The sequence below is a fragment of the Ictalurus punctatus genome, chromosome 18 (genome assembly GCF_001660625.3).
Source record: "Ictalurus punctatus breed USDA103 chromosome 18, Coco_2.0, whole genome shotgun sequence".
Taxonomy (NCBI): domain Eukaryota; kingdom Metazoa; phylum Chordata; class Actinopteri; order Siluriformes; family Ictaluridae; genus Ictalurus; species Ictalurus punctatus.
Window position 1 is genome coordinate 3,505,001 of NC_030433.2, and position 26,494 is coordinate 3,531,494.

Here is a 26,494-nt window from a genome sequence, read left to right on the forward strand (position 1 = left end):
TTTTTTTTATTTTCTTTTCTTCCCACATTCATTACACGTTGCAATCCTTCTGTTACCACGTAACGTACGCCCCTCCTGCCGAAACCATGATGCGCTGCTCTATTTACACTGGTGCTAGCAGGCTGTAGCCCAAAATAAATGAACAAAACAATGCAACGACACAAATAAAAATTCTGTGTGTGCAACTTTCACGCACCATTTCCGGGAAATCATGGAAAGTTACTATTGACGAGTCCAAGTCAAGTCTGAAGTATTTTTTCAGCGACTTAAGTATTTCTCGGATTCGGGTCGCAAACTCGAGCGCCCATCTCGGACTGTGGATAAATAATCGTGTATTTTATCCGAGCGCAGATAATAAGTAAATAAATGGTATTTTTGAAAGTCTCGAAAACCTGAAATAAAATACAACTAACGGAGTAAAAGATGGTGTAATAGTCTAATAGTGATTAATGTTGGAAATCATATAGAAATCTGAACTGATGTATTTCACCTTCAGGTAGACAAGTGATTTTTATTTATTTATTTTTTTAAATTATTGTTATTTTGATTCAAATGATTTTCCGTTTATCGGAAATTCCATCAAATCCACACACGTGCGACTAAACATCAGTCGGGATGATCACGGCAAATAAAACATACTTATTTATTTATTGTTCTTTTAATGTCATGCCAGCATCAGTGGCTATTTTCATGGCAAGATCACGGTAGGTAGAGCAGAGCACGCCAGTAATTCTTACAGCATTACAACAATAAAATCTTACAACATTTCAGCAGTGTCAACAACAGCAGCTATACGAGGTCCTTCACTTTAATATTCGAGAAGAACTGAGGGGATTTTTCCTGGTGAGACATTTTGGAAGAGTCCTAAATGCGTAAATAGAGCAGGACACTCCATTAGTACATGTTTAACAGTCATTCTTGCTTTACAGGAAATCACACGTTGGAGGTTCTTCACCGTTCAGTAGGAACGCATGTGTACGTCTTGAGCGTCCAGTACGGCGTCTTGTGTATACGCTCTGATCATGTCTGATTTCGTGTAGCTTGTTACGAATGCACTTGTTCGAGATGTCCGAGTTTATCATTGGTTTAAGATCAGATGGTTGGATTTGACGGTCTGTAATTCTCAATTTGAGGGCTTCCTGAGTAGCAATGTCTGCTTGTTCGTTGCCAGACAGCCCCATATGGCCTGATGACGAAGATGATGAAATTTTGTCCCTGTAAAGAATCCACTTTAGTTAGAATGCTGGCAATTACAGGATGTTCGGTCTTTAAGGATTCGAGTGCTTGGAGGGAAGATTTCGAGTCTGTACAGATTAAAAAGTGCAGTTTTTGTGTGCTCTCTATCTGCTCTAGGGCTAGAAGCAAAGCGCGGGCCTCGGCTGTGAAAATTCAGCTTTGTCCGGGAATACGAATACCGAGTCGCTGTTGTCCGAACACTACTGCTGCAGACACACTACTGCCCCTCCTAGATCCGTCTGTATATACGGATTTATGAAGTGGGAAACGGCATCTTACGTCTAAGAACTGTTGTTTATGTTCATTTGGGTGGGTCACCGTCTTCTTATGTTAGGTCTTTAGGGTTCTTTATATTCCAGGGTGGTATAGGGCATGTATACGTCTATGGAGAGTGGAAAACTGGAGAATGTGCTGGATTGCCTTATCTTGACTGCATAGTGCTGGGCCGGTTTCAAGCGCCTATTTTGAAGTGATGGTTCCCTTGCTTCGGTGTACAAGCTCTGAACTGGTGAAGTCCTGAAAGCGCCGAGAGAGTCTTAATCCTGGTCGGTGTACTGTATCCAACGTTTTGATATAGGATTTCTTGGCAACGCCGTAGACTACACTTCCGTAGTCCATCTGGGATCGGACCAGCGTCCTGTAGCGAACAAAAGTGTAGCACGGTCTGCACCGCATCTTATTTTAGCCAATACTTTTATAATGTCGATTGCTTTAATGATTCTCGATGAGTGGTATTTGGGTTCCGCCTTCCTTGCCCTTCATCTGGCGGATCATGTCCCATATTTTCTTCGTTGGGGTTTGTGAGGTTAGACTTGAAACATATCTTTTCCAGCTCTGTCTCTTTGCTTCATTAATAATTTTTCACGCTTTTCCGCTGCCGATTTTCAATCAGATTAGATTTCCCATTGTGAGATGTTTGTTAATAGTCCTTTCTGTCTTTTTCCTATCATCAATAGCTTTTTTTTTGTTTGTTTTTTTTTTTTTTGCAATTTTGGTCAAACCATGGGTTAGTTCTACAAAGTGGCTTTGTTGATGTTTTTGGAACTGATTCTTCTGCTATTTCGACGAGAGTGCCAGTGAAACTCTTGATGGGGTCTTAACTTCCTTGGGCTTGCATATTGAGCTTCTTATGGCAGAGTGACAAAGGAGTACCAGTTAGCTTTCTTTAATAGCCATCTTGGGGTTCTTTGTTGGAATTCCACTTGAGTAGACTTTACTATCAGAGGGAAGTGGTCACTCTTCATCATCCCATACTTTCCAAGAGAAATCAAGTAGCATTTCAGGCTCACATATAGTAAGATCTGTAGCAGAATAAGTTCCATGTCCTGAGTGTAAATAAGTGTAGGACAGTGGTTTCTAAAGTAGGGGCCACAGCCCCCTTGGGAGGCCGGGGGGGCCTCAACAATTTGGTCGGAGCCACCAAGCCCATCACTCCCACTAGTGTGTTTTCTCTCGCACTCTCTCTCTCACTCTCAGACAACCACACATACACACAATCAATTCCTAATATAATGTAGTGTAAAGATGTAATTATTAATAAAAAAAAAGGGGGATATATATTCAGAAGTCTGTATTTTTAATGTGTTTTAAAGACATCTTGCCAAAGGGGGGCCTCGGTCAAATGTTAATGCCATTTGGGGGGCCTTGCCCTGGAAAAGTTTGGGAACCGCTGGTGTAAGAGCAATCATTTAGTAGGCACAAATCATTGTTATAAATGAACTCCTCGATTTTTTCCCCCCTTTGGATTCGTATGGCTGCTTCCCCATAAAGGACTGTGACTATTAAAATCCCCCGCGAATAAAATATAAAACACTTTAAGGAGTGCTGTGTTAGAAAAACACCCTGAAGCTGCATATTTTCCAATAACTGTTTCAGTGTTTTATTCCTCTTATTCCTTTCACTCCTCAACAATCTTCCAAGGAAGATTGAACATTTCTTTATAATTACTAATGAAGACATGTCATGCTTTTTGACCATTCATAGTTTCATTTTTTGTCTTTTTAAAAAAAGACAAAAAATAGTCTTTTTCTTTCTCTTGAACGTAAAATAACTAATAATAATAATAATAATAATAATAATAATAATAATAATAATAATCACAGCTTGTCAGGAAGCACTGACACTGGAGACTCCTTCCTTAAATGTGAAATGAACAACGAAATCTTCGCCATATAAATGATTATACCGTTTTCTTCTCGTTTTTAAGTAACAACGATCCGCGTATGAGCCGTCACAACGATAGAGAGAACTTTTTATTTTATTTTTTTATTTTAATCGCGTTAATATAAACCTTACAGCCGGAACTACCGTCAGAGCTTACAGAAAATGACCTTCTGACTAATCCCTGCTGAAAAAAACAAAACAAAACCCCAAAGCAATAGGAACCATCACAGAAATTCTAATGGTTTCCACTACACCATTACAAACCATCAGCTCACCATTAAAAACATTATCATTGCTTAATGGTTTCCACTACACCATTACAAACCATCAGCTCACCATTAAAAACATTATCACTGCTTAATGGTTTCCACTAGATATAACATGCCATCAAAAGAAGGCAACAAACTTCCAGTAGAGTCCCACAGAGACCATTACAGTTTCCATTAAAAGCAATACAATTCCCATTATAACCATTCAAACCATTACAATTTCTATAAAGGGGTTTCTACTGTTTTCTCAGCAGGGAGCAGAATGGAGCGATGTGGAATAAACAGAATATAACAAATGAGTATCAGAGAAAATCTTTAGTATTTAGATCAGAACAGGAAAAAAAAAAAACCACAGGCAGGCGCGCGCGCTTGCGCTCGCTTTTGCTCGGACAACGTGACGCAGGTAAACAACATCGACAATCACCTCCACCTGTACCTAATGAGCTGCAACATGAACACATGAACACGGGCGGTTTAAATGTTACCTTACCTTAAATCTGTTTACATCCAGAGAGCCGGTGTTCCAAACCACAAGCGGAGCATCCACTTCATTCTGTTCACTGATGGTTTACTAGCCAGCTAGCCATGCAGCTAACAAGCTAGCAACACCACCTAGCACAGCGAGCTAACCAGCACCTCTTACGTGTCGTCTTTGCTAGAATACAAAAAAAACCCAGTTGACATTTTCTCCGTATTTCACATTTATTCAACTGATATATCTTAACGGGACAATGTTTACGCGACAGCTTCCTGGTCGTGTCACGTGACCGCACGGGCTGAGAGCCCGCCCCTAAAACACACTATATGCCCTAAAATGACACGGACACCTGAGCTTGATGAACATCTCATGAGCATTAATATGGGGTTGGTCTTCCCTTTGTACAGCTGTAATAGGCTCTGCTCTTATGGGAAGGCTTTGTACGAGATTTTGGAGTGTATTTGTGGGAATTTGTTCCCACCCTGCTGAAAAAAAAACAACAACCCCCCCCCCCCCCCCAAAAAAAAAAAAACAAACAATAGAAACCCATAGAACGTTTAATGGTTTTAATGGTAACTGAATTAGTTTTAATGGAGTCTGTAATGGTCCCTGTGGGTCCATGTTCTTTGATAACCGCCTGTTATATTCTGTTTATTCGACATCGCTCTATTCTGCTTCCTGCTGAGAAAACAGTAGAAACCCTCATAGAAAGTGTAATGGTTCTGATGGAAACTGTAATGGTACCTGTGGGATTCTACTGGTAGTTTGTGCCCTTTATTTGTTGGCATGTTATATTTAGTGGATACCATTAAGGACTAATAATAGTAATGGTTAGCTGATGGTTTATAATGGTATTTGTAGTGGAAACCATTAGAATTTCTGTGATGGGTTCTATCGGGGGTTTTTTCAGCGGGGTATTCAGTCAAAAGGGCATTTGTTAGGTCGAGCGCCGATGCAGGACGAGAAGGCCTGGCTCACAATCAACGTTCCAATTCACCCCAGAAACGTTCAGTGAGGTTAAGGTCAGGGTCAGGCCACAAACTGGTGCCACAAAGTGTGAAAGCATACAGTTGTCTGAAATGTCTTTGTATGCTGTAGAATGATAGCTCAGACCCTAAAGAACACGCCCAGATGTCCACCAAGCTTTACTGTTGGCATTATGTGTTCTGGTAGGTAGCATTCTCCTGCCATCCTCCAAACCCTGGTTCATCTATCAGACTGCCAGATAGTAAAGCGTGATTCATCACTGTGAGTTTGCATGGTCTACAGTTTCGTGGTGGAGCTGTCGTCGCTCCTAGATGCTTCTATTTCACAATAATACCATTTACTGTACAGTTGACCAGTGCAGATGCTAGGTGGAACTTTCAAAAGGTGGCATCCTATGACAGTGCCATGTATAAAGTCTCTGAGCTCTTCAGTACGACCCATTCTACACTCAATGTTTGTCTATGGCGCCATATAGTGTGTATATTTTTAAACCAACAATTCAATACTATTTAATGGAAACGTAAATCATTATTTTACATTACATTTTAAATGTAATTTATATGAAGTAATTCACCAAGGGGTTATAACCATTTCTCTTCTACATCTGTGTGCTATAAAACCAAACAGTAAGTGTGTTGAAAGGGCTCAGTATGACAATATGAACACTCATCCTGGGATGAGTCTTTATGATTACAGCAGCAGTTTTTAGGCACAACTTACAATACTGATTGTCAGTAGGCGATTTTCACCTATTTTTCACTTACAACGTTTACACTGCTGTCCAAAAAACACTTGCTCGTGTTCCTCTTCACGATCGTGTCAGAGCATTCAACACAAACCAAAAGATACACACTTGCTGACAATGTTTTTTTTTTTTTTTTTTTTTTTTTATATAAACATCAGTGTCAATTTCAGTTACACAAAACATACAAAAACAACCGAAAAGAAATTACAAAGGAATACATGTCAGTTGTTCTTCCAGAATCATATTGAGAGCAGATGACCAGCATATGACTTAAAATGTCACCACTTATTACAAAGAAAATATTTATTACCAAAAAAAAAAAAAAAAAGTGTCCGAGGCATCTTTGTTTAATTCAGCCAAATAAGTTATAATGATTATAGTATGCAAGTGTATGTATGGTGACATTGCTTTTTTGGTAAGTGTGACTCTCCTGGAGATTATAATGAGTTCTCCAATGACGCTAAAGAAATCTCTCAAATAAAGAAAGCACACAACCATATTTTCAGAAACATGCCTTGCCACGTGCTACCTGAGGCCTACATATTACTGCTGATATAGATATTTACTAACCAAGAGATTTATGTTATCTAAAACTGTAAAAGAATGAATGAAGTGCCAGAATTTCTGTTGTTTTCAGTAAAGACAGATTTTTTTTTTTTCACGAAAGACCAAAACACAAATCATGAGCGAGTCTTTCTTTCTTTTATCTGTGTTACAGTACAATAAAATATTTAGTCGTGTGTTAAATTGTATTATACCACAGCACTACTGAATGCTTGATTCGGTTTGGTCAGAAGGTGTTGATTCATTCTCTTTATCCCGCAGAATTTCAGATTAATTAGAAGGTGTACACGATCTTCCTATAACAGCAAGGCTCAGATAATAGTTCCGGCTGTACGCTATTGTTTCTATAGTAACATCTCAAACAGGGAACGACTGTTTATAGCTGCTACAATGTAAGTAATAACAGGAACTAACTCGCGCTGTGGACATACCAAAACATAAATGCAACTACACTACCGATCAAAAGTTTAGGCGCACTCATTATTTATTTATTTACGTTCATATAAACACGCACATTTTGGAATAATAATAAAACTCTGGAGTAACGCAAATGGAACTCTGGGAATTATGTTGTGATTAAAAAATAAATAATAATAAATCAAAATAATTTAATATTTTAGCATCTTCAAAGTAGGCACGCTTTTTGCCTAGAATGTCCAGAGTCTTGAGGATTCCCCCTGAGATGCTTTTTAAACAGTATTAAAGGAGTTCACACCGACACTGGACTCTTATTGGCTGCTTTTCGGAATATTTCGCCCAGAGTCATCCGTTTAAAAATGATTTTTTTGTAATAATAAAACACTAGTTTTCGAATGAATGAAATGAATATGTCGGCACAATCCTATTTTTGTCGATTTCGAACATTTAATCATACACCTTCAGATCAAAAGGTTTTTAAGATCATGAGAAACATTTCAGTTGAACGTCTCCAAACTTTTGACCGGTAGTGTATATAATCAATAAAAATTATGGTGTGTCATTCTTTAATAAATAAATATTTTTAGCATTGGCAAAGTGCTGTGGTATAAGAGGAGTAAAACACTTCATTATGTGCCCTTCCCCCCCCCAATTGTTGATTATTTTCCACACCGTGTCATGCTTTATCCTTTACGCCATGTTATGTATCTGTAACAAACATAGCATGAACCATGGCATTCCATTTCCCTGTTATATTACATGTTAGCACCTGAGAAATGAAAACCTATTCAAACATGACGATTTGACAGCGATAAGGTTAACACTGAGCTGCAAAAACCACAATTAGCTCTAAAACCATAAGACATAATGTTAAGCACTATAAAGGGGAATCATTTCAAACTGTTTCATGTGTCTTATAGACAGTTCAAATCAAGTCAAAGCTGCGTTCTCTTCCAAACACATTGTTTTACTATAAAAGCTTCTATTTCAAATAGGAAAGCTTGAAAAAAAAAGATTATATATAATGATACTAATCCAGATGAATCATAAGTGTATATATCATTTGGAAACATTTCCTGGTTCTTCAGTTAAACACCGTGCAGCCACATAGTGGTTACATGAACACTCTGTCATGCGCTTGACTTCCCACATTACTGAAATGCAATTTAAAAAAAATAATTAAAAAAACCCCCAAAAAAACCAAAACACAGTCCAAAAATATATGTATAATTTACAAAACGCGAATGTGTGTAAACAAAAAACGATGGGTCGTTTGTTGAAGTGCACCAGTAAAAATGTGAGCTCTTAAAGTGTCATTAACGTGTAATGAGGATTGTAAAGGACATGAGGTACAACCCACAGGTCTTCCTTTCATCCTCATGTAGTACAGTACCTCTTTCTTCTTCTGCTGCCGTTTGTGTGTGAGCTTATACCCGTTAAAGCAATCTCTCTCGTTCACGCTCTAGCTGAAACACACCGGCCCCAGAGTGAAGCCAAACTCATGTGAAAGGCTGCTGCTGGAAAACACTGCGACGTCCCGCAGAGGCAGCAGGTCTTTATCCACAAACTGAAGCACAGACTCTCGTGGCCCAGGATCCACTTCCTTGGCAGGCTGAAAACACACACCCACACACACGTTTACACCTTATGCTGAAAGTCTTATGATTGTTAAATAGACCAAATATTAAAGAAAAAAAAAATCACTCCGAATGACTTGCACATTAATCTTGATAATTAACATGGCATCCAATAATTTTTTGTTTGTTTGAATCTTCACACACTTTCACTTGGGTTAACAGTTTCCTGCATAACCTTCAACTACCTGCTGATAGTGGTGCCGGTGGGATTTATCTGTACGCTCTGTTAATCAGATCAGGTTCCAAAGATTCAACTTTCATGCTACTGTCGACATACGCCATCATGCTCATCATCTTGTAGATCGCTAACCAGCTACAAATGCTTTGTACTTTATAGCTGAATTGCATTCTGTAACACCGACTCGAACATTTCCTGTCTTTACTATTCCTACAATATATTTCCTTAGAAACATATTTAATGTGTTTCAGGATGGAGAGTTCCTTTAATGTTATTAAATATCCTATACCACACAATCCTGAACTGCCCCCTGGTAGCTCTGCCGTATTGAACTGGTGAGAAAGCGTGCGTGTCGCTGTGTCTGTCCCAGTCTGTGTCCGGGAGAGCAGGTGTAGGTCACTCTCTGCTCTGCCAGGTTGGTCTGAAGTCTCAGAAAACGGGCCTGGATCACTGTGAGCCCTGTGTATTCAAACTGGCCAAAGAGGAGAGAAAAGGCATTTGATTTGATCTAGAAAGCCTATAATATGTCCTGCACTATCCAATCCTAATAAGTAGTATATTCATTTTCAAAAGAAAAAAAATAAAACACCCTGAAATTTGCTTACCGTAAAACCGCTCTCAAGGGAACTGAGCCAGTAGAAAGCATTGTCTGCTACAGAGTCATTCAACCATGCTCTCATGGGCAGCTGTGGGGAATGATAATTATGGGTTTAGAGTTCCTTCCCAGAAAAGAATCTCAATAATATGATACAGTGTGAGTTCTTTGGAAATTGGGGGCAGTCACCTGTGCAGTTTTGGGGTGAAGACACGTCTCTGCCCGTGGCTCAGAAAAGTTGCAGTAAGCCAAAAGAGCATCTGCAGGGCTGCCCTGATTCGGGTCGATATAATAGAACCCTGCAATTATAACAGATGCAACAACTTAAAAAGCATATTACCGCTGTATATTCTTTTAATTATTTTAAGTTCTTCGAATGGGTATGTGCTTCGTAGAGGATTTCTCAGGTTTAAATGGTTTGTCTAGTACTATTAGAAATTACACTCGGTTTACCACTGTACAGGTTGAAATGGACCAGAAAACAAAGAAAGAATTCATAAGGGGTGAAAACATAGTCACACAAGTTTTCAAATCAACTTTGGTATGTAGAAGAAGACGATTCACTTATGAAGCACCTGAACTGTGTGTAGAGAAAACACAGAAACCAGCCAAGCACAGAGAACATGGAACTGGAGCTAAATAGTGAATAAGGAATTAAATGATAATGCAATTTAGTTCTAAAGGCCTAGGCAATTCTGCAGTCTGCTTTTACCCAATTTTAGGATAACTAATGCAATCTATTCAGCCACTCATATGTATGCACAGTTGCTTTCCTTAGAAATATTAGTCTTTGTCTGGAAGTCTTTGGTAGAAGCTTTGATTAGTGGATATTGTGCATTACTATGTGTCTTTTTAATGAAATTAAAGGTGTGATTAAAACATCAGTATTTTGTGTGGGTGACACAGTGGCACAGCAGATAGTACTGCTGCTTCACAGCTCCAGGTTCCCCAATTTGGTTGGTCAGTTGTGCTGGTTGGGTTCACTCCTACCCTAAGGAACTGAGGAACCAAAGGTACAAACACACCAGGGTTCAATTTAAACAGACTATTATTGAATTGCGAAAGTGCCCTCAGTAGTGACCCTGGTGTGGAACTGCAAAACATTGTCTGCTCTGACTGAATAAACAGCAGCATAATGAGCTGATGAGGTTCTGACCACTGGTGTAGTTGGGGTGGCACAGCCACAGTTCCAGGCAGGTGGAAGCTGGACGCTCTTTACTGCCATCAGGTGGATCGAGCAACAACCTCACGTCACGGTACAGAGAATCCAAGAGCACCTGGATGAGTGAGTAGTTGGGCTTGTCTGAGACATACATCAGATCCTGTTGGGAAGAAAATTCATCATGCTGTTAAAACAGTCACACTGCAAAAAAAGGAATTCCAAGAAAGTAAAAAAGCCTTGTTTCTGGGAAATGAATCTTATTTTTTTGTGTAAAAAAAAAAAACCCCTTAAATTCTTTTAAGGTTTTAAACGGATAATTCTTTTAATTCAATTTTTTTCCCGAATACTTTTAATTCGAAACGAATAATTATTTTCATTCTTTAAACCTTAAATTCATTTAAGGCAGCCAAAATGTGTTCTGCCTGTCTGATCCCACCATTAACCTACGTAAATATTTATATTAAGCAATAAGAAGTGACTCGCTTTAATTTGGGTCATAGTCAAGTTCATAGAGAGGCCTGGAGGTCCTGGGGGTCCAGGTGGTCCCTAAAAAAACAAAAACAAATAATCAAACCATCAAACAGCAATGCAGACAGAGAGAGTGATTAAAAAAATGAACATAAATATTCATTTATTTAGAGACAATACATTTTAACAGTCCTCAAAGAAAAGGGCCTTTTGAAATAATTATTTTTTTCAACATTCAGAGCCAGGCGCTGATTAAACTGTCTCTCCTATGACTAGGATACTTCTAATATTCAATTTGTCTTTAGTGTTAACATTCAATTTGTATGCATGGATTTTTTTTTTATGTACTGTGTGTTAGTGCTGCAGAATTACAACTGAATGTTAAGCAGTCGGATATAAACGGCTATAAAACCAAAACTGCCTATAATCATAAGATACTTACTGGAAGGCCCCTCTTTCCAGCTGGCCCAGAAGCTCCCTGAAAACCCTTCAAGCCCTGCAAGTACATATGGACAGTCTTTATTGCCATTATGCATATACATATACATATACATATACATGGTGTTCAAAATTTCACCTTCCGATGGTTTCTGGGTGAAAAAAGAATATGTAGTAATTTCTTTTACAGATTCTTAAAAAAAATATAGAATACAAAATGTAAAAAACCCCAACATATTCTTACTTTCACTCACTCACTGACTCACACTGCTATATAGATAGGGCACTGTTCTATATATGGCCTCCTTTCCAGACCGAAATGCATTGAATCTGAACAATCTAAACATTAAACATTATCCAGCAAACAGAAATATCAAAAATCCCAAAATATTAAAAGCAATTTTCTATTTTAATGGATTTTCTATTTTAGCGATACAACATTTTCACTTAGTGCCCATCTGTACAAGGACATTTATCATGATGAATACTGGAAACGCTCATAGCTTCTAATTTTAGAAGGGGAAAAAACAAAACAAAACATACCTTTGCTCCAAACAATCCCTGCAGAATAGGAAAAATATGAAATGTGTCACTCAAAGATGTTCTAATGTGATGAGTAACTCATTTAATGGCCTCGTTTGATTCTTTTTAAAGATGAATTACTTATGCTTTTTTAGTTCTCACATCTTTAAGATACTACATGTTTGATATGCAAGAATGTGCATTTTTCAAAAGAATGGGCAGACAATGGGCCTTAGTTCCTGTTCAGCTATTATGTACCAGCCTTTCAAAGTTGGCATGATGTGTACATATAAAAATGACACATTTTAGAATTGTATCTTCAAACATAGATGTTTTTGTCATCTTGCCTAATATTTTCTAAAATATTCTTCAGAAATTGAAGAGCATGACAGCTCAATACTCACAGGTATTCCTGGTATGCCAGGTGTCCCTCTTGGGCCAGATGGACCGATACTTCCCTAGAGACATACACACCACTATTAATATGAAAAGAAATCTATATTTAAAGTGATCATTGTCTGTAAAACAGCATAAGTAGAGCTCTATACATAAATATAGATTTAGATATAGATTTCTGCATTTTTCATAGTCAAAATGTGTATGCATGCACCACTGATAATGTGTCAATAGCTCTAGTTTGGCAGATGATGAAGTATTACCTTAAAACTGAACAAAATCATCATGTATAAAGATCCCAAGTTACCTGATCCCCCTTTGGTCCTGGTAGTCCAGGTGGGCCCGAAGGACCCTGGATTCCCTAAAACACAAACAAATTGATAAAGAATTCTACAAACATAGATTTGCATTAACTGGACATATTGTCTAAGATCAAACTGATCAAGGTAACCTTTACCCTTAAGCCATCTTTTCCCGGTGGACCAGGTGACCCTTGATCACCCTTCTCTCCCTGCCGAAATGGATATCAATACGTGTTACATAGTCATGAACAATGTAGAAAGTTTCAGTAGATAGCCTGCTATGCTGTGTACCTCTTCTCCTTTTGCACCTTCTTCACCATTCTCTCCTCGCTGGCCTACAATACCCTGGCAGAAAAAAAAATCCTGGTACTTCAATGCTATTAGCAGACAAGTCACTGTAGAACCATTGCACCACTGTGATGTGGACTGTTCTGGGATCTGGGTGGGTGGAGCAGACTTACCATAGACCCCTCCCATCCTGGGAGTCCTTTCTCACCCATCTCTCCTTTCTCTCCCTATTGGACATACAAGAGAATTAGTTGAAACTAGTTGAAACTTTCCAATTTTATAGTCGATGCTTGTTGTATTATTGGCTACTATAATAATAATAATAATAATAATAATGATTAGTAATGTCAGACATGAAGCATTATTCTTGATCAGAATAGCTTTGGTTGCAATTGACAAAGATAGATGGATAAAGTTGTATCACTACTAAACCAATGAACTCGAACCTTTTCTCCTCTTGGTCCTCTTGTGCCCCTTAAACCAGCTTTGCCTCTTTTCCCCTTAGGAAAATAAGAAATAAGGTTTGTCATATGTAATCATTTATGATTAAATCTGTCTATTTACCAAACACCAACACTGCATGATGTCAGTAACTGATTATAATATATAACAGAATGAATCCTTTTCACACTTTCAGGCTTTTTCTGATAGAAATAGCTTTCACAGCGTAGCTTTACTTCCACTATAAAAACAATGCAGTGAAAGAAAGCCAAAAGGAGTCACACTGTTCATGAGAAGTGTTATAGAGAAACCGTGAAGTACAGTGGAATCAAAGAAGTTTAAATGGGGCAGTAGAGACGTTTCACTAGCTGGTTTCAGCCAGTCTGACAGAGTTTAATCTCAAGTTTGCATGGCTCATTGGAACGCATTGCAATGTAATGACACTAAATAGCATTTACACTTTGGTACAGACTTAATAGTAATCTTCATCTCGTGTACTGTAAGCCCATTCATCCATGTGGAAAATATTTTAAAGACATGATTGTGATAAGCTCACCTTCCTACCGATGAGACCCATCATTCCTGGTGGTCCATTAATGCCATCATCTCCCTAACACAGACAAACGCTTTCATTAACTGACATTCAAAACCTTTTTAAGCTCTATTATACTGTGCAAACTTTAAACACTGTCCTCTGTGGTAATAGAAGAAGCACTAGCAGAAGGACTTTGAAAAGGACAAAGAGATTAAGTCAGAATGAAAATGCCACTATGACCTTGCCTTGTCTCCTTTCATGCCTTGTCTTCCCTCTGGCCCTGGCTGACCCATTCTTCCCTGCAAAAATCACAGCTCATTAAAATGGTGGACAAAACTTATTAAAAATGGATAAATTGACAAACTTAGGCTTGAGTGGAATTGCACAAAGTGTGGGTGAGTTAGATAGCTTTCTATGGCAAATGAGTGCGTTACACTGCTCATATTGGCCTCTGCATTTAAATCTCTGTTTTACCCTCATCATGCAACAATGCTGCTTTGAAATATTTAATATTTTATATTAAGTTTAAATAAAATATGTGATACGGTTCCTGGAGTGCATACCCAGTGTGTATTCACTGCAGCAATCCAAGCATTTCCCTGTGCGTTGTCTTTCGGAAATCAATACACTCATTTCTGAAAGAAAGTTTGCTCCTGGCCTGAGTGAACATCTGACAACTCGACAACACGGTACTAATTTTAATTTGGACAGTCTGTCGTTAAATCAAGCTACAAGCCACCAGTAACACTAGTGTTTTAGAATGTTAGAAAGCAGGATAGGTGGCTCACCAGCCAACACGTTGCAATTTTTTGTTAACACAATTGGCTATTATGCAAGAGCCTATTTTTTTCTCTAACCACATCTGAAAATTAATTTAATGAGCGATATTTAGTCATGACTACAGACAAAAAGCATAAAGCTAACAGTGAGAAGGGCCAATTTAAAAAGAGCTGGAACCTCCAATATAGTGTGGTAGACATATTTAGGAAAATTGTTGGAGAATTTTGCTTATTTCCCAAAACAGAACCAGCAGACAATCTTATAGATCAAAAGGAGAGAAGTTTATTCCAGAGCCATACCAGAGAAGTGAACCCATTGTCAATGGACACGTAATGCTTTCATAGCAAGGTTTAAACAATAGAACAATTTCTCATAGGTTACAAAAAAATGAATATTCATAATTGTATAGAAAGGGCATATACAATTTTCTACATTGCCTTATTGGGCTTCAGAAGCAACTAATCTGCACAGGAACACTCACTGATGTATATATGTATGTATGTATGTTCTACACATATACACTGATGTATATATATATATATATATGACCAGCGCCTGGGTATTTTAATGAGGTTAGACACCCCTACCTGGGCTCCTGGTGGACCTGATGGTCCCTGAAGTCCAGACTCTCCTGAGGGCCCCTGATCAAAAAGTGGGAAATACTGTACATACCCTGAGACAAAATCTGCAACCATATCTTGCCAACATAACTACAAAAGCATATGGCTGGAATTGTGTGAAGGGAAATAAAGGGAAATCCAAACCTCTAGACCAGGCAATGCAGGGGGTCCTTGAATACCAGGAGGGCCCTCTGATCCCTAAAGAACACATATCATTTTTTAAATATATACAGCGTTTATTAAGCATAATTTTAATAACAAGTAGTTCTAGTAGTTCATCCTGGTCTCTTACCTGCTCTCCTGGTTCTCCTAGGTTCCCTGGATCTCCTTTCTCTCCATCCGGCCCTGCATAGCCTTTTGGGCCGACGTCTCCTTTAGGACCTACAGGCCCTTCAGTACCCTGTATTTCAATCGATTAAAGACAATTAACAGACATTATTCAAACTATGTAAACACTAATAGATAGATTACCAGATGCTAACCTGTGGTCCGGGTTTTCCAGTCTCTCCTCTCACTCCTGCCACACCCACTATTCCCTAATTTAATCAGAAATTAGTTGCATACAAATATATAGTCTTTATAATGGAAATGAGTTCTAAAGTTAAAAAACAAAACAAAAAACAAAACAAAAAAACCTTCTTGTTAGGTATTTCAATGGAAAAGTTTAATTGTGTAAGAATTCTTATATTTAAAGATCTGTGATTATACTCTCTGATATCATATAGGCATGTTTAAGGATTTCATACCGGAGGCCCGGTATTTCCGGGCATACCAGGCAAGCCAGATGGCCCCATCTCCCCCTGGAAGTTAGAACAAAACATATATGTTGACTACTGAGTTTGAGAGATTGCATGAAACATTTTTTTTTTTTAATTGCACCCATCAGCCATTAGCCCTTGACAGGAGTTAGTAGGCTAGCTGTTATAATGTCATAATAATTAATAGCACAACCCTAGGTGCTTCTCTAGGTGCGTTTTTATATGAATGCACTAAACAGAATTTGAGTAGTCTAGGTTATATTATATATTATCTCTTATAGAAAATGTCTCATCTCATAATTTTGTAGTGATCAGAAAAAACACATTGCATGCATGGAAGGCAGGCAACAGTAAACTATGCTGACTTGCTATCATCATGATGTTTTATTGCCCTATTGCAAAATATTGAAGTGCTGGGGCTATAAAATTACAGGACACCCTGTCATAACAAGGACACTGTGTCACTGATGCTACACACTTCTCATATAGAGCACTCTGGTGCTATTTTTGGTTTGGACTGAATATTTATGGTGACTGCCCTAAATACTGTTTTATATATCTGTTTATAGATAATTGGCAGCTTTAAATCTGTAAAGTTTGGTTAATGAGTGCAGTAAATCACTGGGATCGTTCAAAATTAATTCAAACCTAAAGACATGCATATGCTGTTGCCAATAATGGTCAAATAAATAATATCCACCAGAGTAGAAGTTTCCTCTATGGAGAATTTAACCTGATAAATGTGAATGAATAAGTGACTGACTGTAAGTGAGTAAGTGAGTGACTGACTGAGTCAGTAAGTGAGTGAATGAGTGAGTGACTAAGTAATGATTGAGTCAGTGGGTGAGTGACTGACTGAGTGAGTGGCTGAGGGAATAACTATTTAATTCAGTGACTGAGTGAATAGGTGAATAATTGAACCAGTGGTCTGAGTGAATTACTGACTGCCTGGGTGAATGACTCACTGAGTCAGTAGGTGAGTAAATGAGTGAGTGACTAAGTGAATGACAGAGTGAGTGAGTCACTGACTGACTGTGACTGAGTGTCCGACTGACTGACTGAATGAGCGAGTGACTGTTTCGGTAAGTGTGTTACAAGCCAGGTTCATGAGGTGCTTCATTATCTAAAGTCCTGTTCAGGTACATTTTTCTTCTAAAGGTACAGACAGTAGAAACGTACCTAAAAGTTACATCAGTGGTCCTTGAGGTCTAATTATGTTCATGAAATGAGCTGAAGGTACACTGCATATATTTTCATATAAGTGAAATATACACACCAAATGTACAAAGGTCCAACAAATAGTGTCTTCGCCACTCAATACTTTTTTTTCTCCCACAAAGGGTATGATTTAGTTTTGTGCACATTAAAGCTGCAGTAGCACATTTTTATGGCATCATCGACTTAATGTACATTGGAGATTCCTCAGAGCAGAGTACATAGATTTCAGGGCTGAATGCAAAGCTGTCAAATAAATTTAGTACCTTTTCCCCTGGTGGACCATTTGCCCCTACTGGCCCTGGTGGTCCCACTTCACCCTTGGTAGAAAAAAAAGAAAAAAAAAAAGAAAAGAATAAAATTATTAGTTTGTTAAGATCAACTTTAACAACGTTGTTAAGTATGAATCTCATTGTTTCAAAACAATCCTAATTTATGCAAATTAAAAAAATAAAATAAAATAAGAAATCCACTCACAGGGAGTCCTTTCAACCCAGCAAATCCAACTCCACCCATAAGACCTGGCTCACCCTGAGGATAGGATGGACAGAGTTATCTTCTTATAAACATAAAACATCTTTTCTGCCGATAAACAAGCACATCTACGGTATTTTTGCTCTCACCAGAAGGCCAATGTTGCCCTTGGCCCCTTTTGGTCCCCTCTCTCCTCTTTCCCCTACAGCTCCCCAGGGCCCTTCTAAACCAGTAATCCCCTGTGGGCCTCTTTCACCCTGAAAAAACCCCCCAAAACACCAATCCCAAAGGCCTTAATATGTATTGAGTGTCAGATATTTTTCTTAGAACAGATGATACAAATTATGTGGTTATTATATTATTTTAAAAAAATGGCTCACCTTTTCCCCTTTAGACCCAGGGTCACCAGGATCTCCAGGTTTCCCAACATCTCCCTTGATTGAGACATGATTAAAGCCATCAAAAATTTGCTTGTATAGTATTACAGTATTTGGTATTCACACAGACCATGATGATACGGTGTGCTGGGAAAAACAAACAAACAAACAAACATTCACCTCTTTACCCAGTGGTCCAGGTGGACCCTGCAGACCTTTTGTACCCTGTGGACCACTGTCTCCTTTCTGTCCCTGAGGACCAATGTTGCCACAGAGGCCTCGTTCTCCCTACGAATAAACAAGAACAACCAGGATCCTCAAATTCCAATATTTCTGTAGTACAATTATGTTTAATCCATTTTGCAAAGCAATATTTATCACCTGACCTGATCCCCTTTTCTCCCCAGTGGCCCCTCTGGTCCGCCTAGGCCTGGTGGACCCTAAGGAAAGCAAAACTTCATAATTACTAAAAAATGGCAACAAAATCCCCAATTTTTTGTAAATACTATAATAGCTGTTAATCTGACCTGTTCACCTTCAAGTCCAGAAGGCCCCATTTCACCAAGCGGACCCAATATTCCCTGGTGGTTCACACAGATTCTCATATAAGTGATTCAATCAGCAGGATTAATAGAACTTCAGCTCTTAGTAATCTCACCTTCTCCCCTCTCTCCCCAGCTGGTCCAGGCAACCCATTTTCACCTTGAGATCCCTGGGGAAATTAATGCAACACTTTCAGCACGTACACTATTAAACACACAAATAAACTACGGCCACACATCATCACTTATGATGTCCATGATGAAATTTATATAGATTTTCCATTGTTGCATGAGTGCAAGACTTACTGGGATACCTGGAGGCCCTCTTGGGCCTGGATCTCCTGGAACTCCTTTACTGCCATCAGGCCCTGGTCTTCCCATCATCCCATCAGCTCCCTTCAGCCCTGGAGGACCCTGCAACAGAGAAAGCAATGTATACCAATATTTACCAATGTTTTATGGATAATAAGTCCCACTGGTCTATCAGACAAGCATGCTTAAATTGTGTTTGTGGTGGTTCTTCACAGATCCAGCATCTCTGCTTCCTCGAGGTACAGCAGTTTCCTCCCACAACCTAAAACCATGGCAGTAGGTGGACGGGCAAAGATAATTGGCCCCTAAGCATGAATAAGTGAGTGATTGCGTGTGTGCATGGTACCCTGTGATATTCTGGAGTCCCATCCCGAGTGTATTCAGACCTCACACCCAGTGTCAATCGATATATACATTGCTTTGTTGATTTAATTGTGGCATTGCCACAATATTTCCAATCCATCTACTGCCATGTTTTTGGGAGGCTGGAGGAAACATGAGTATGTTTGTAAATGCCAATTGTAATCACCTGTACATTACCAACTGCATTCATGACACAGCTGACATACATAATAATAAATAAGTAGTTTAAACCTGACAATGTAGTCATTATAAACAATTGCAGTAACTCTGCAATTATACAATGTGAAGTCTATCATTTGAGGTTTACATTAGTGAGGTTCCCTACATATACATATATTTACACAAACTCAGGGGCTCTCATAAGATATGAACATTTTCCAAACTGGGTATTCACGAATAACACATTTCTTGGGCAAATGTCTCTTCTGAGTGATTTATGAATACATTTATTTGTATCCAGCTTGCTAAATTAGGCACATTGTGGAGCTGCTGATTCAAGTGTTGCCGTTCTCGCATTTTGTGGTCATTTGTGCTCCAATGAGATGATTTCTGTTTGCCATGACAACTGTTTCAAATTCTCTGTAAGCCCGTTAATACTCAATTGTGTTCCCTGACACAGTGGTATCACTGACCCCAAAGTGCCAGAACAGCAGCGCTTGAATCAGCAACTCCTTCAGCACCACGGACAGTGCACTGTGAGTACACAAATGATGGAATCAAGCATGCAAAGACACGTTATTTGTCATTGTAATAACACAAAACAGGTGTCTTATCAGAATGAGGATGATAAATATGGCTCTTGCATTTTTAAAAACCAACGAATGAAGAGTCTTGGGCCAAGTGAATGATCTAGTTTGTTCACCCTAGTAATAAATCTTGGCCGCTAAGTTAAAGACACAGGTTGTTACTAAAGGCTGGTCTATTTTCAAGTATCCTTTATGAAATTTCAGAGAACTGAAGGCTATATTTAAAGACTTTATGAGGACTGAAGTCGTGTATTTCTCCCAACCTTTTCAGACAGAGGAGCATTATTCTCTTTGCCACTTTCTGAAAATGTAAAGACTTTGGTATCAATTGAATCATTTATTTTTATTTCATGTATGTTTTTAATGTAGAAAAATGGGTACATTGATCATATTGAAAAGAAAAAAAAAACGATGAGAAAACATTATGGTGAGCTAGGTAATTTAAGCAAAAGGAAAGGAAAATAGTCCATAAAATCTGACTTACACGTGCTCCATCTATTCCTTGAGGTCCAGGATCGCCCTGTCTTCCCTGAGGAGATGCCATGAGTAATGAGAACATAGAAGAAGTGAACTACGATAGCATTACAAACAAGCAGTTCTTCATGGGCATTCTAAAGCATTAAACCACACTGTAGGCTCTATTGTGATTATGTTATGTATAATGAGGAATCTCACTTGTAGTCCTGGAGGTCCTCTCTCCCCAGCTGGGCCAGTTGGTCCCTTAAAACAGAAACAAAATGGGTCACACATGTCCATGTATGCACTATATATCACTCTTTAGAACAGATTCTCCTACACAAAATAAATATTATATTTAAACAAAACACTTACTGAAGGTCCAGGCTTTCCACTGGGTCCTGGGGGTCCTTTCACTCCAGGTTCTCCCTATCAAGTATATTGTTTGATTACATTTTTTTTGTATAATTCCAAAAATTCACAAGTAACGTGTGAATATGATGTAAAAATATAATGCGAATGATATTGCAATCACCTGTTCTCCCACGTGTCCTGGTCTTCCTCGTGTGCCTGTGCTTCCTGGGAAACCCTTGAAGAGCAGAAAAACAGTTGTCTTAAGATATAGGTGTCCTAAGATATTATATCATAGGAGCTGATATAAGCAAAGACAGTCTAAATGTACTGTATTGGGTATTAAATACAGTTGGGTCTCCTATCTCCAAATAAATTGCCTACTGCTGTATTAAACAGCATGTCAAGGGCCATTTCTCTGAATAGCCAATCAAGGGGCTGAAGTTTACATGGCTGACAACTGACCTGGAGTGACAGGGCCTTAAATTCCCCAGTTCAAAACCACCACCAGTATATACTAATGACACAAAGCAGGACAGATCACTGGATCTTTATGCTAAACCTCAACTTTACCATCTACATTTATCTAAATCTGGGAACCATGTCATATTATCCATTTTTATGTACCCACTATACTGTAGCTGTTTTCTCTCTCTATATAAACTCCAGAGAACCATCCACTCTAGCATCTGCGATCTCTGCATAATCAATTTTCTCCCAGGTCTCATCCATTCCTTTCTAATGTATGGTTAAGCAAAAAATAACCCCTTTAACCTTGCCTACTTGCTGTAAATACTGATTAGCATATTTTCTGTTAAAAACTGAAGACTATTTGAATTAACAAGCAGATATACCTAATAAACCTGACCACAAAGTTCATTTCTCGATGACTATAGACATGCATGATAATTAATATGAGTAGAAAACGCAGAGGGCTACAATTCCCACTTTGCTTTGTCTTACATACAAACATTGTTTATTGAAAAGCCCCACTTCCTTGGAAACCCCTGCAGAAGCATCACTTACATACATGCCAACAGGACCCTGAGGTCCCACTCTTCCTGGCTTTCCAGAGAAACCCTGAGAAAAAAAACAAAGATAAATTATAGACTAGTACTCACCTAACAAAGAAAAGGTCTAAAACAAGCAAATAAACATGAACACAATTACCTTCTCTCCTGGCGGACCTGGACTGCCCATGGGTCCTTCTCGTCCAGGTGGACCCTGCGAATGGAATAGTATTGGGTATATAGGTACAATTGTAAGTAAATTTACATGGTGTATTCATTGTTGAATTGTCCTCTCAAGAAAGATTTGCATATATAATCCATGCTTCGATTACTACACATTTCAAAGGATCTTAGAGGAAGAAATGTGTATCAAGAGTACAACAAGCAATGGTGAACAATCCTAAGAAGAACCCAAATGTTACAGCAACGACCTGCAGAAATTTCTAGAACTTGCTAAAATCTTTGATGATCTGTCCACGATAAGATAAACATCAGACAACAATGGTCTTAATAGTGTTCCTTCACCACAAAGAATGGAAAATAAACTGAGCCAATTCCACCTGTCACCAATAATCACTGCTGTGATGGCTTTCCTATATTAAACACAATAGCTTTTAAAGGTGTATCACATTTTGTTCCTAAAAAAACAATCGCTTGGTGATTTATTTTTTCATGAAAGAGATCAAGCAATGCAAGAGCAGTGCAATGAAGGTTTTGCTTTTCAGCAAATGTCCACATATAACAAATGACATCTAGCATATCACAAGAGCAATACAGTTTGTGATTGATTTTCCCTCTGGCATGGAATCCTCTCCACAGACTTGGGTATTTTTGTGGGTGTGTTGTGCAAACATAATCCATATGTTGTGTAAAAAAATGGGTTAATGGACTTGAATGTACTATAGATCAATGACACTGTTTAAGTTAAAGTTAAGATACTGAGACACTGAATAATTTCAGTCAGCTGAAGATGATTTTAACATGGCAATTATTATGGTTCAAAATGTCACGTAGGTTTAAGATAAAACACTGCAAAATTAGTCAAGTTTAAGCTAAACAAATTATTATGGGTCAGATTTAGTTTCATAAATATTTTATTATCTATGAGTGAGCACAGCATGTGTACACAGAGCTTAAAACTGCTAACCCAAATGTAAATCGGCTTCCGTGTAAATCAGCTTTCAAACAAATTAACATTTCATGCCAATTAGCTGCTTTGATTGATATTCTTATTAAATTGGAGACTAAATGAAATGGGGTGCCTGCACTACTAATATAGTTCTTAAGCTATTTAGAAAGAAAAAGAAAAAAGCATGGTTTTAAGAAAAAGGAAGCTCACAGGATGTCCTGTTGGTCCATCCATACCAGGCTCCCCAGCGATGCCATGGAAGCCCTGGATGAACAAGAAGGAAAAAAGAGAATACATATTACTACAAATATATTTCTAAAAATCCTTCAAAGGAATGTGTTTGGAGAACCTTTTTTTTTTAATGAAACTATAACACACATATCACATCCACTATAAAACATCTAAACATGTTCGCCAGTTTGCCAACAAGAGCTTATTTCAGCACCATAGTGCTGTCAAATAACATCTAGAGCTCAGTGGTAGGCGCCAAAGAATAAAGAAAACATAAAACTGTATAGTACATAAAAAGAAACTGCTTTCAGATCACTGTCTGAGGCTTTATTTCTGAAAGAACTGTATTCACCGTTAGTCCTTTTTCCCCTGGGTTACCAGTAGCGCCTTGAAGTCCCTGAAATACAGAAAAAAATATTAAGCAATGAAACAGCTAAACTGAATGAAAGAGAAATATATTCAGGCTCTAGTGTATAACAGGAGTTTTGCAGAAACCTTGGAGTTTCAGCAATCTAACATTAATATACAGAAATATGCATTATAAATGTTAATATAAACATCATGTTCATGTTCAGATTGAGCTTAAATTAAGTCCAAAGGTTATGCCAATATTTATGTGAAGAACATTCCGCATATTCAGATTCAGGTTATGTAACTATGCAAAATAATACATCTTAGAAAGTTAAAATATCTTAATCTAGTTAAAATTGATCTAGCATTAACTACTATAAGATTACAGTAAAACAAATATAAGATTATTAGACCTATTTCTTGACATTTTGTTTTACTCATTTCAAGCTTTTAAATTGCCATATTTTTTTTTATCAAATAATTTAGCTTCTGTCTAGAAATAAATGCGTAACATTAGCTAAATTATCTGCCAATAGAGCAAGACTATTTCAAGCTTGAAATGTGTAAAAAATGTCTAGAAATCGGTTTAAGAATGATATACTTGTTGTAAACTTATAATAGGAAATATTATAAAGATAAATGCGACTATATTCAAGATATGTACACTTGCTAAGAGGTCACTTTTTGCAATGTGGGCTCCCCATTCAGATAAAAGTAAATAAATAAATAAATAAAATCATCCAGTAGAAGCATCCAAGATGGAGTTTTTCATTAGAATCTAGACCACAGCCTTTAAACATAAGCACTTGCCTTTACACCTGAATGAAAGGGGAAAAAAAGGAAATGTGTTTTTTTTTTTTTTTGTTCAATGCTATCAAAGGTAATACAATTTACACCTTCATTATTTGGCAGCTTATAAAATAAAAAGCACTAGCACATCTTATTATTTTGTCCCCCCCCGCCAATGTGCGCCAACAGTTTATTGTGTCCACAATTTATCAGACTTTTCTTTAATGTAGTTACAGCCCAAAACCATTTTAGTATGACATATGATATATGTGGCAAATTCTCACAAAAGCCTTCTAATTTACTGGGAGTGAAAGTATAAAATATCATCATGCAGCACATGGTTTAAAAAGCAGAAATGACACGTTACTAATGTTATGTTAAAATGTTATTGGAGAATTGCTCAAACTTAAATCCTTGTATAAACTCTATACGCGCAGCAGCCGCTTGCTCCCACCAACTACGCTCGGTTTCAACAGGGGAACGAGCAGTAAACAGTAATCATGGTATGAGAATATAGAATGGGAACCTGTGTACCAGGCTTTCCTTCAGCCCCGATTCCTCCTTGAGGACCTGGAAATCCCTGAAATATCAAAACAAAACAAATCCGACATTCTGAAAATTTTGCACTGTAGGCTCTGGTATTGTCTGTGTAAAAATATAATCTCACCAGAGATCCAGGCATTCCAGCGTGACCTCTTTGTCCTGTACGACCCTGAAGTAGAGGCAGATACACATCATGGCAATCAGTCAAGCAACCATTAACCAACTTCTAAAATATTTTACTGCTGATTATCAATTCTAAGTGTTGACATGCTTAAAACAGATTTAAAAATAATGTTGTCCTACCATTGGTCCCCTTGGTCCTGGCTTTCCTTGATGACCCTCCTGTCCCTTGTTGCCCTTTATGACAAATAATTAGAATAATTTAGAAAACACATCCAAACGAACAATCTTAACAAGTTTTCATCTTAATATTTAAAAAAAAAATGTATTTGCAAATCCTTATCAATATTTCCAAGACACATTTCTATAAACCTTCTTCATGCATGTGCATGAGCTGCACCTCTTCAGGTCATGCAAGTGTATTTGTAATTGGAAGGTTCATTATCTGTTATTAAAGTGTCAGCTTGAAAATTAAAGTGGTGTAAAGAATTACCATCCGCTCAAGGTCAGTAGCACATTTAATTTAACGTCTCTACGCACGGAAATATTTACGGTTTTTCCTTGACCCGGTGGAGCATTTCATACATGCATGCAGAAAGAAAAAAAATTCAGAATACGTAATAAAAGTATTGAATGGTGTGACATCACTGGTGGGTTCTCACAGAGGTGATTTCACATTTACAGCTAAGGTCTACTCTGTTATTATTATTATTATTATTATTATTATTATTATTATTAGTTACTGTTATGAGAATAAGTATAAAAATATTTAATTTTTAAAAAGTATATCAACAAAGAAATTGAACAGGAGTAGTGTCACATACATACAAATTGGATGTAATTGCAGTGGTTTATTGAAACACTTGAGGCAGACGAAATAAAAATGAAAGGTACAGGTCAGACAATTAGCAAACAGACTACACAAGGCAAGGATGGAATCATTAATCAGATGGAGCAGCATCAAACCGGAATACCAACACAGAGAGGAAACGGGCTTAGTAACGTCACAAGCGAATACTAGGAGCAAGACTTCAAGAGCGGAGTGAAAATTTATGTTTGCTGTATTACACAATTATAGCTTAGTGATGTCACTTGAACCAAGTATATGTTTTTAATCTGGGCATGTAATTATGGAAAAGATTTGGAGTGAGATTACCGGTAAACTACATTAGCCTCATGCTTACAGTACAGAACAAAGAAAACGCTGAATGTGTTGACTGATCAGTGTATTTATTGGAAATGGAAAATTGTGTATATCTGATTGGTTCCTGTCTAGAATACATTAAAACAACAGGGAAGTCAACAGGAAAATATTAATAGCATTGCCGACATCTGACCTTCAGCCCCTCCTTTCCTGATTTGCCTTGCGGACCGACATCTCCATCTTCTCCCTAAGAGAGAGACAAATAGCAAAAAGTGTTCAAATTAATTAGACAAAATAGTGATGAATAAAATAATGCTGATTAATGTGCTACAATATAGATACATTAATTGTGATTTTTTTTT

General features: G+C 37.9%; 2 protein-coding genes across 3 annotated transcripts in view; both read right to left on the bottom strand.

Moving 5' to 3' along the window:
* Positions 1-4,454, bottom strand: part of man1b1a (mannosidase, alpha, class 1B, member 1a) — a 22,936-nt gene extending 18,482 nt beyond the window's left edge. The window contains exon 1 of the mRNA XM_017493052.3: positions 4,159-4,454. The gene's annotated coding sequence lies outside the window, so the exon portion shown is untranslated. The remainder of the gene's footprint in view (positions 1-4,158) is intronic.
* Positions 4,455-6,021: 1,567 nt separating this feature from the next.
* The window catches only part of si:ch211-196i2.1 (collagen alpha-1(I) chain), a 70,019-nt gene continuing 49,546 nt past the window's right edge, over positions 6,022-26,494 (bottom strand). For both annotated transcript variants that reach the window (XM_017493406.3, XM_017493408.3), the window contains 42 exons: positions 26,326-26,379; positions 25,172-25,225; positions 24,993-25,037; positions 24,852-24,905; positions 23,538-23,582; positions 23,165-23,218; positions 21,986-22,039; positions 21,842-21,895; positions 21,000-21,053; positions 20,840-20,893; positions 20,684-20,728; positions 20,493-20,537; positions 18,894-19,001; positions 18,704-18,757; positions 18,573-18,626; positions 18,432-18,485; positions 18,226-18,333; positions 18,049-18,102; positions 17,818-17,925; positions 17,672-17,725; positions 17,461-17,514; positions 15,968-16,021; positions 15,704-15,757; positions 15,514-15,621; positions 15,366-15,419; positions 15,189-15,242; positions 14,067-14,120; positions 13,843-13,896; positions 13,292-13,345; positions 13,019-13,072; positions 12,849-12,902; positions 12,713-12,766; positions 12,563-12,616; positions 12,264-12,317; positions 11,881-11,898; positions 11,342-11,395; positions 10,915-10,977; positions 10,426-10,591; positions 9,459-9,568; positions 9,280-9,360; positions 8,964-9,146; positions 6,022-8,471 (listed from right to left, as the gene is read on the bottom strand). In XM_017493406.3, the coding sequence (XP_017348895.2) occupies positions 8,322-8,471; positions 8,964-9,146; positions 9,280-9,360; positions 9,459-9,568; positions 10,426-10,591; positions 10,915-10,977; positions 11,342-11,395; positions 11,881-11,898; positions 12,264-12,317; positions 12,563-12,616; positions 12,713-12,766; positions 12,849-12,902; positions 13,019-13,072; positions 13,292-13,345; positions 13,843-13,896; positions 14,067-14,120; positions 15,189-15,242; positions 15,366-15,419; positions 15,514-15,621; positions 15,704-15,757; positions 15,968-16,021; positions 17,461-17,514; positions 17,672-17,725; positions 17,818-17,925; positions 18,049-18,102; positions 18,226-18,333; positions 18,432-18,485; positions 18,573-18,626; positions 18,704-18,757; positions 18,894-19,001; positions 20,493-20,537; positions 20,684-20,728; positions 20,840-20,893; positions 21,000-21,053; positions 21,842-21,895; positions 21,986-22,039; positions 23,165-23,218; positions 23,538-23,582; positions 24,852-24,905; positions 24,993-25,037; positions 25,172-25,225; positions 26,326-26,379 (2,841 nt within the window). In that variant the 3' untranslated portion in view covers positions 6,022-8,321. The remainder of the gene's footprint in view (positions 8,472-8,963; positions 9,147-9,279; positions 9,361-9,458; positions 9,569-10,425; positions 10,592-10,914; positions 10,978-11,341; positions 11,396-11,880; positions 11,899-12,263; positions 12,318-12,562; positions 12,617-12,712; positions 12,767-12,848; positions 12,903-13,018; positions 13,073-13,291; positions 13,346-13,842; positions 13,897-14,066; positions 14,121-15,188; positions 15,243-15,365; positions 15,420-15,513; positions 15,622-15,703; positions 15,758-15,967; positions 16,022-17,460; positions 17,515-17,671; positions 17,726-17,817; positions 17,926-18,048; positions 18,103-18,225; positions 18,334-18,431; positions 18,486-18,572; positions 18,627-18,703; positions 18,758-18,893; positions 19,002-20,492; positions 20,538-20,683; positions 20,729-20,839; positions 20,894-20,999; positions 21,054-21,841; positions 21,896-21,985; positions 22,040-23,164; positions 23,219-23,537; positions 23,583-24,851; positions 24,906-24,992; positions 25,038-25,171; positions 25,226-26,325; positions 26,380-26,494) is intronic.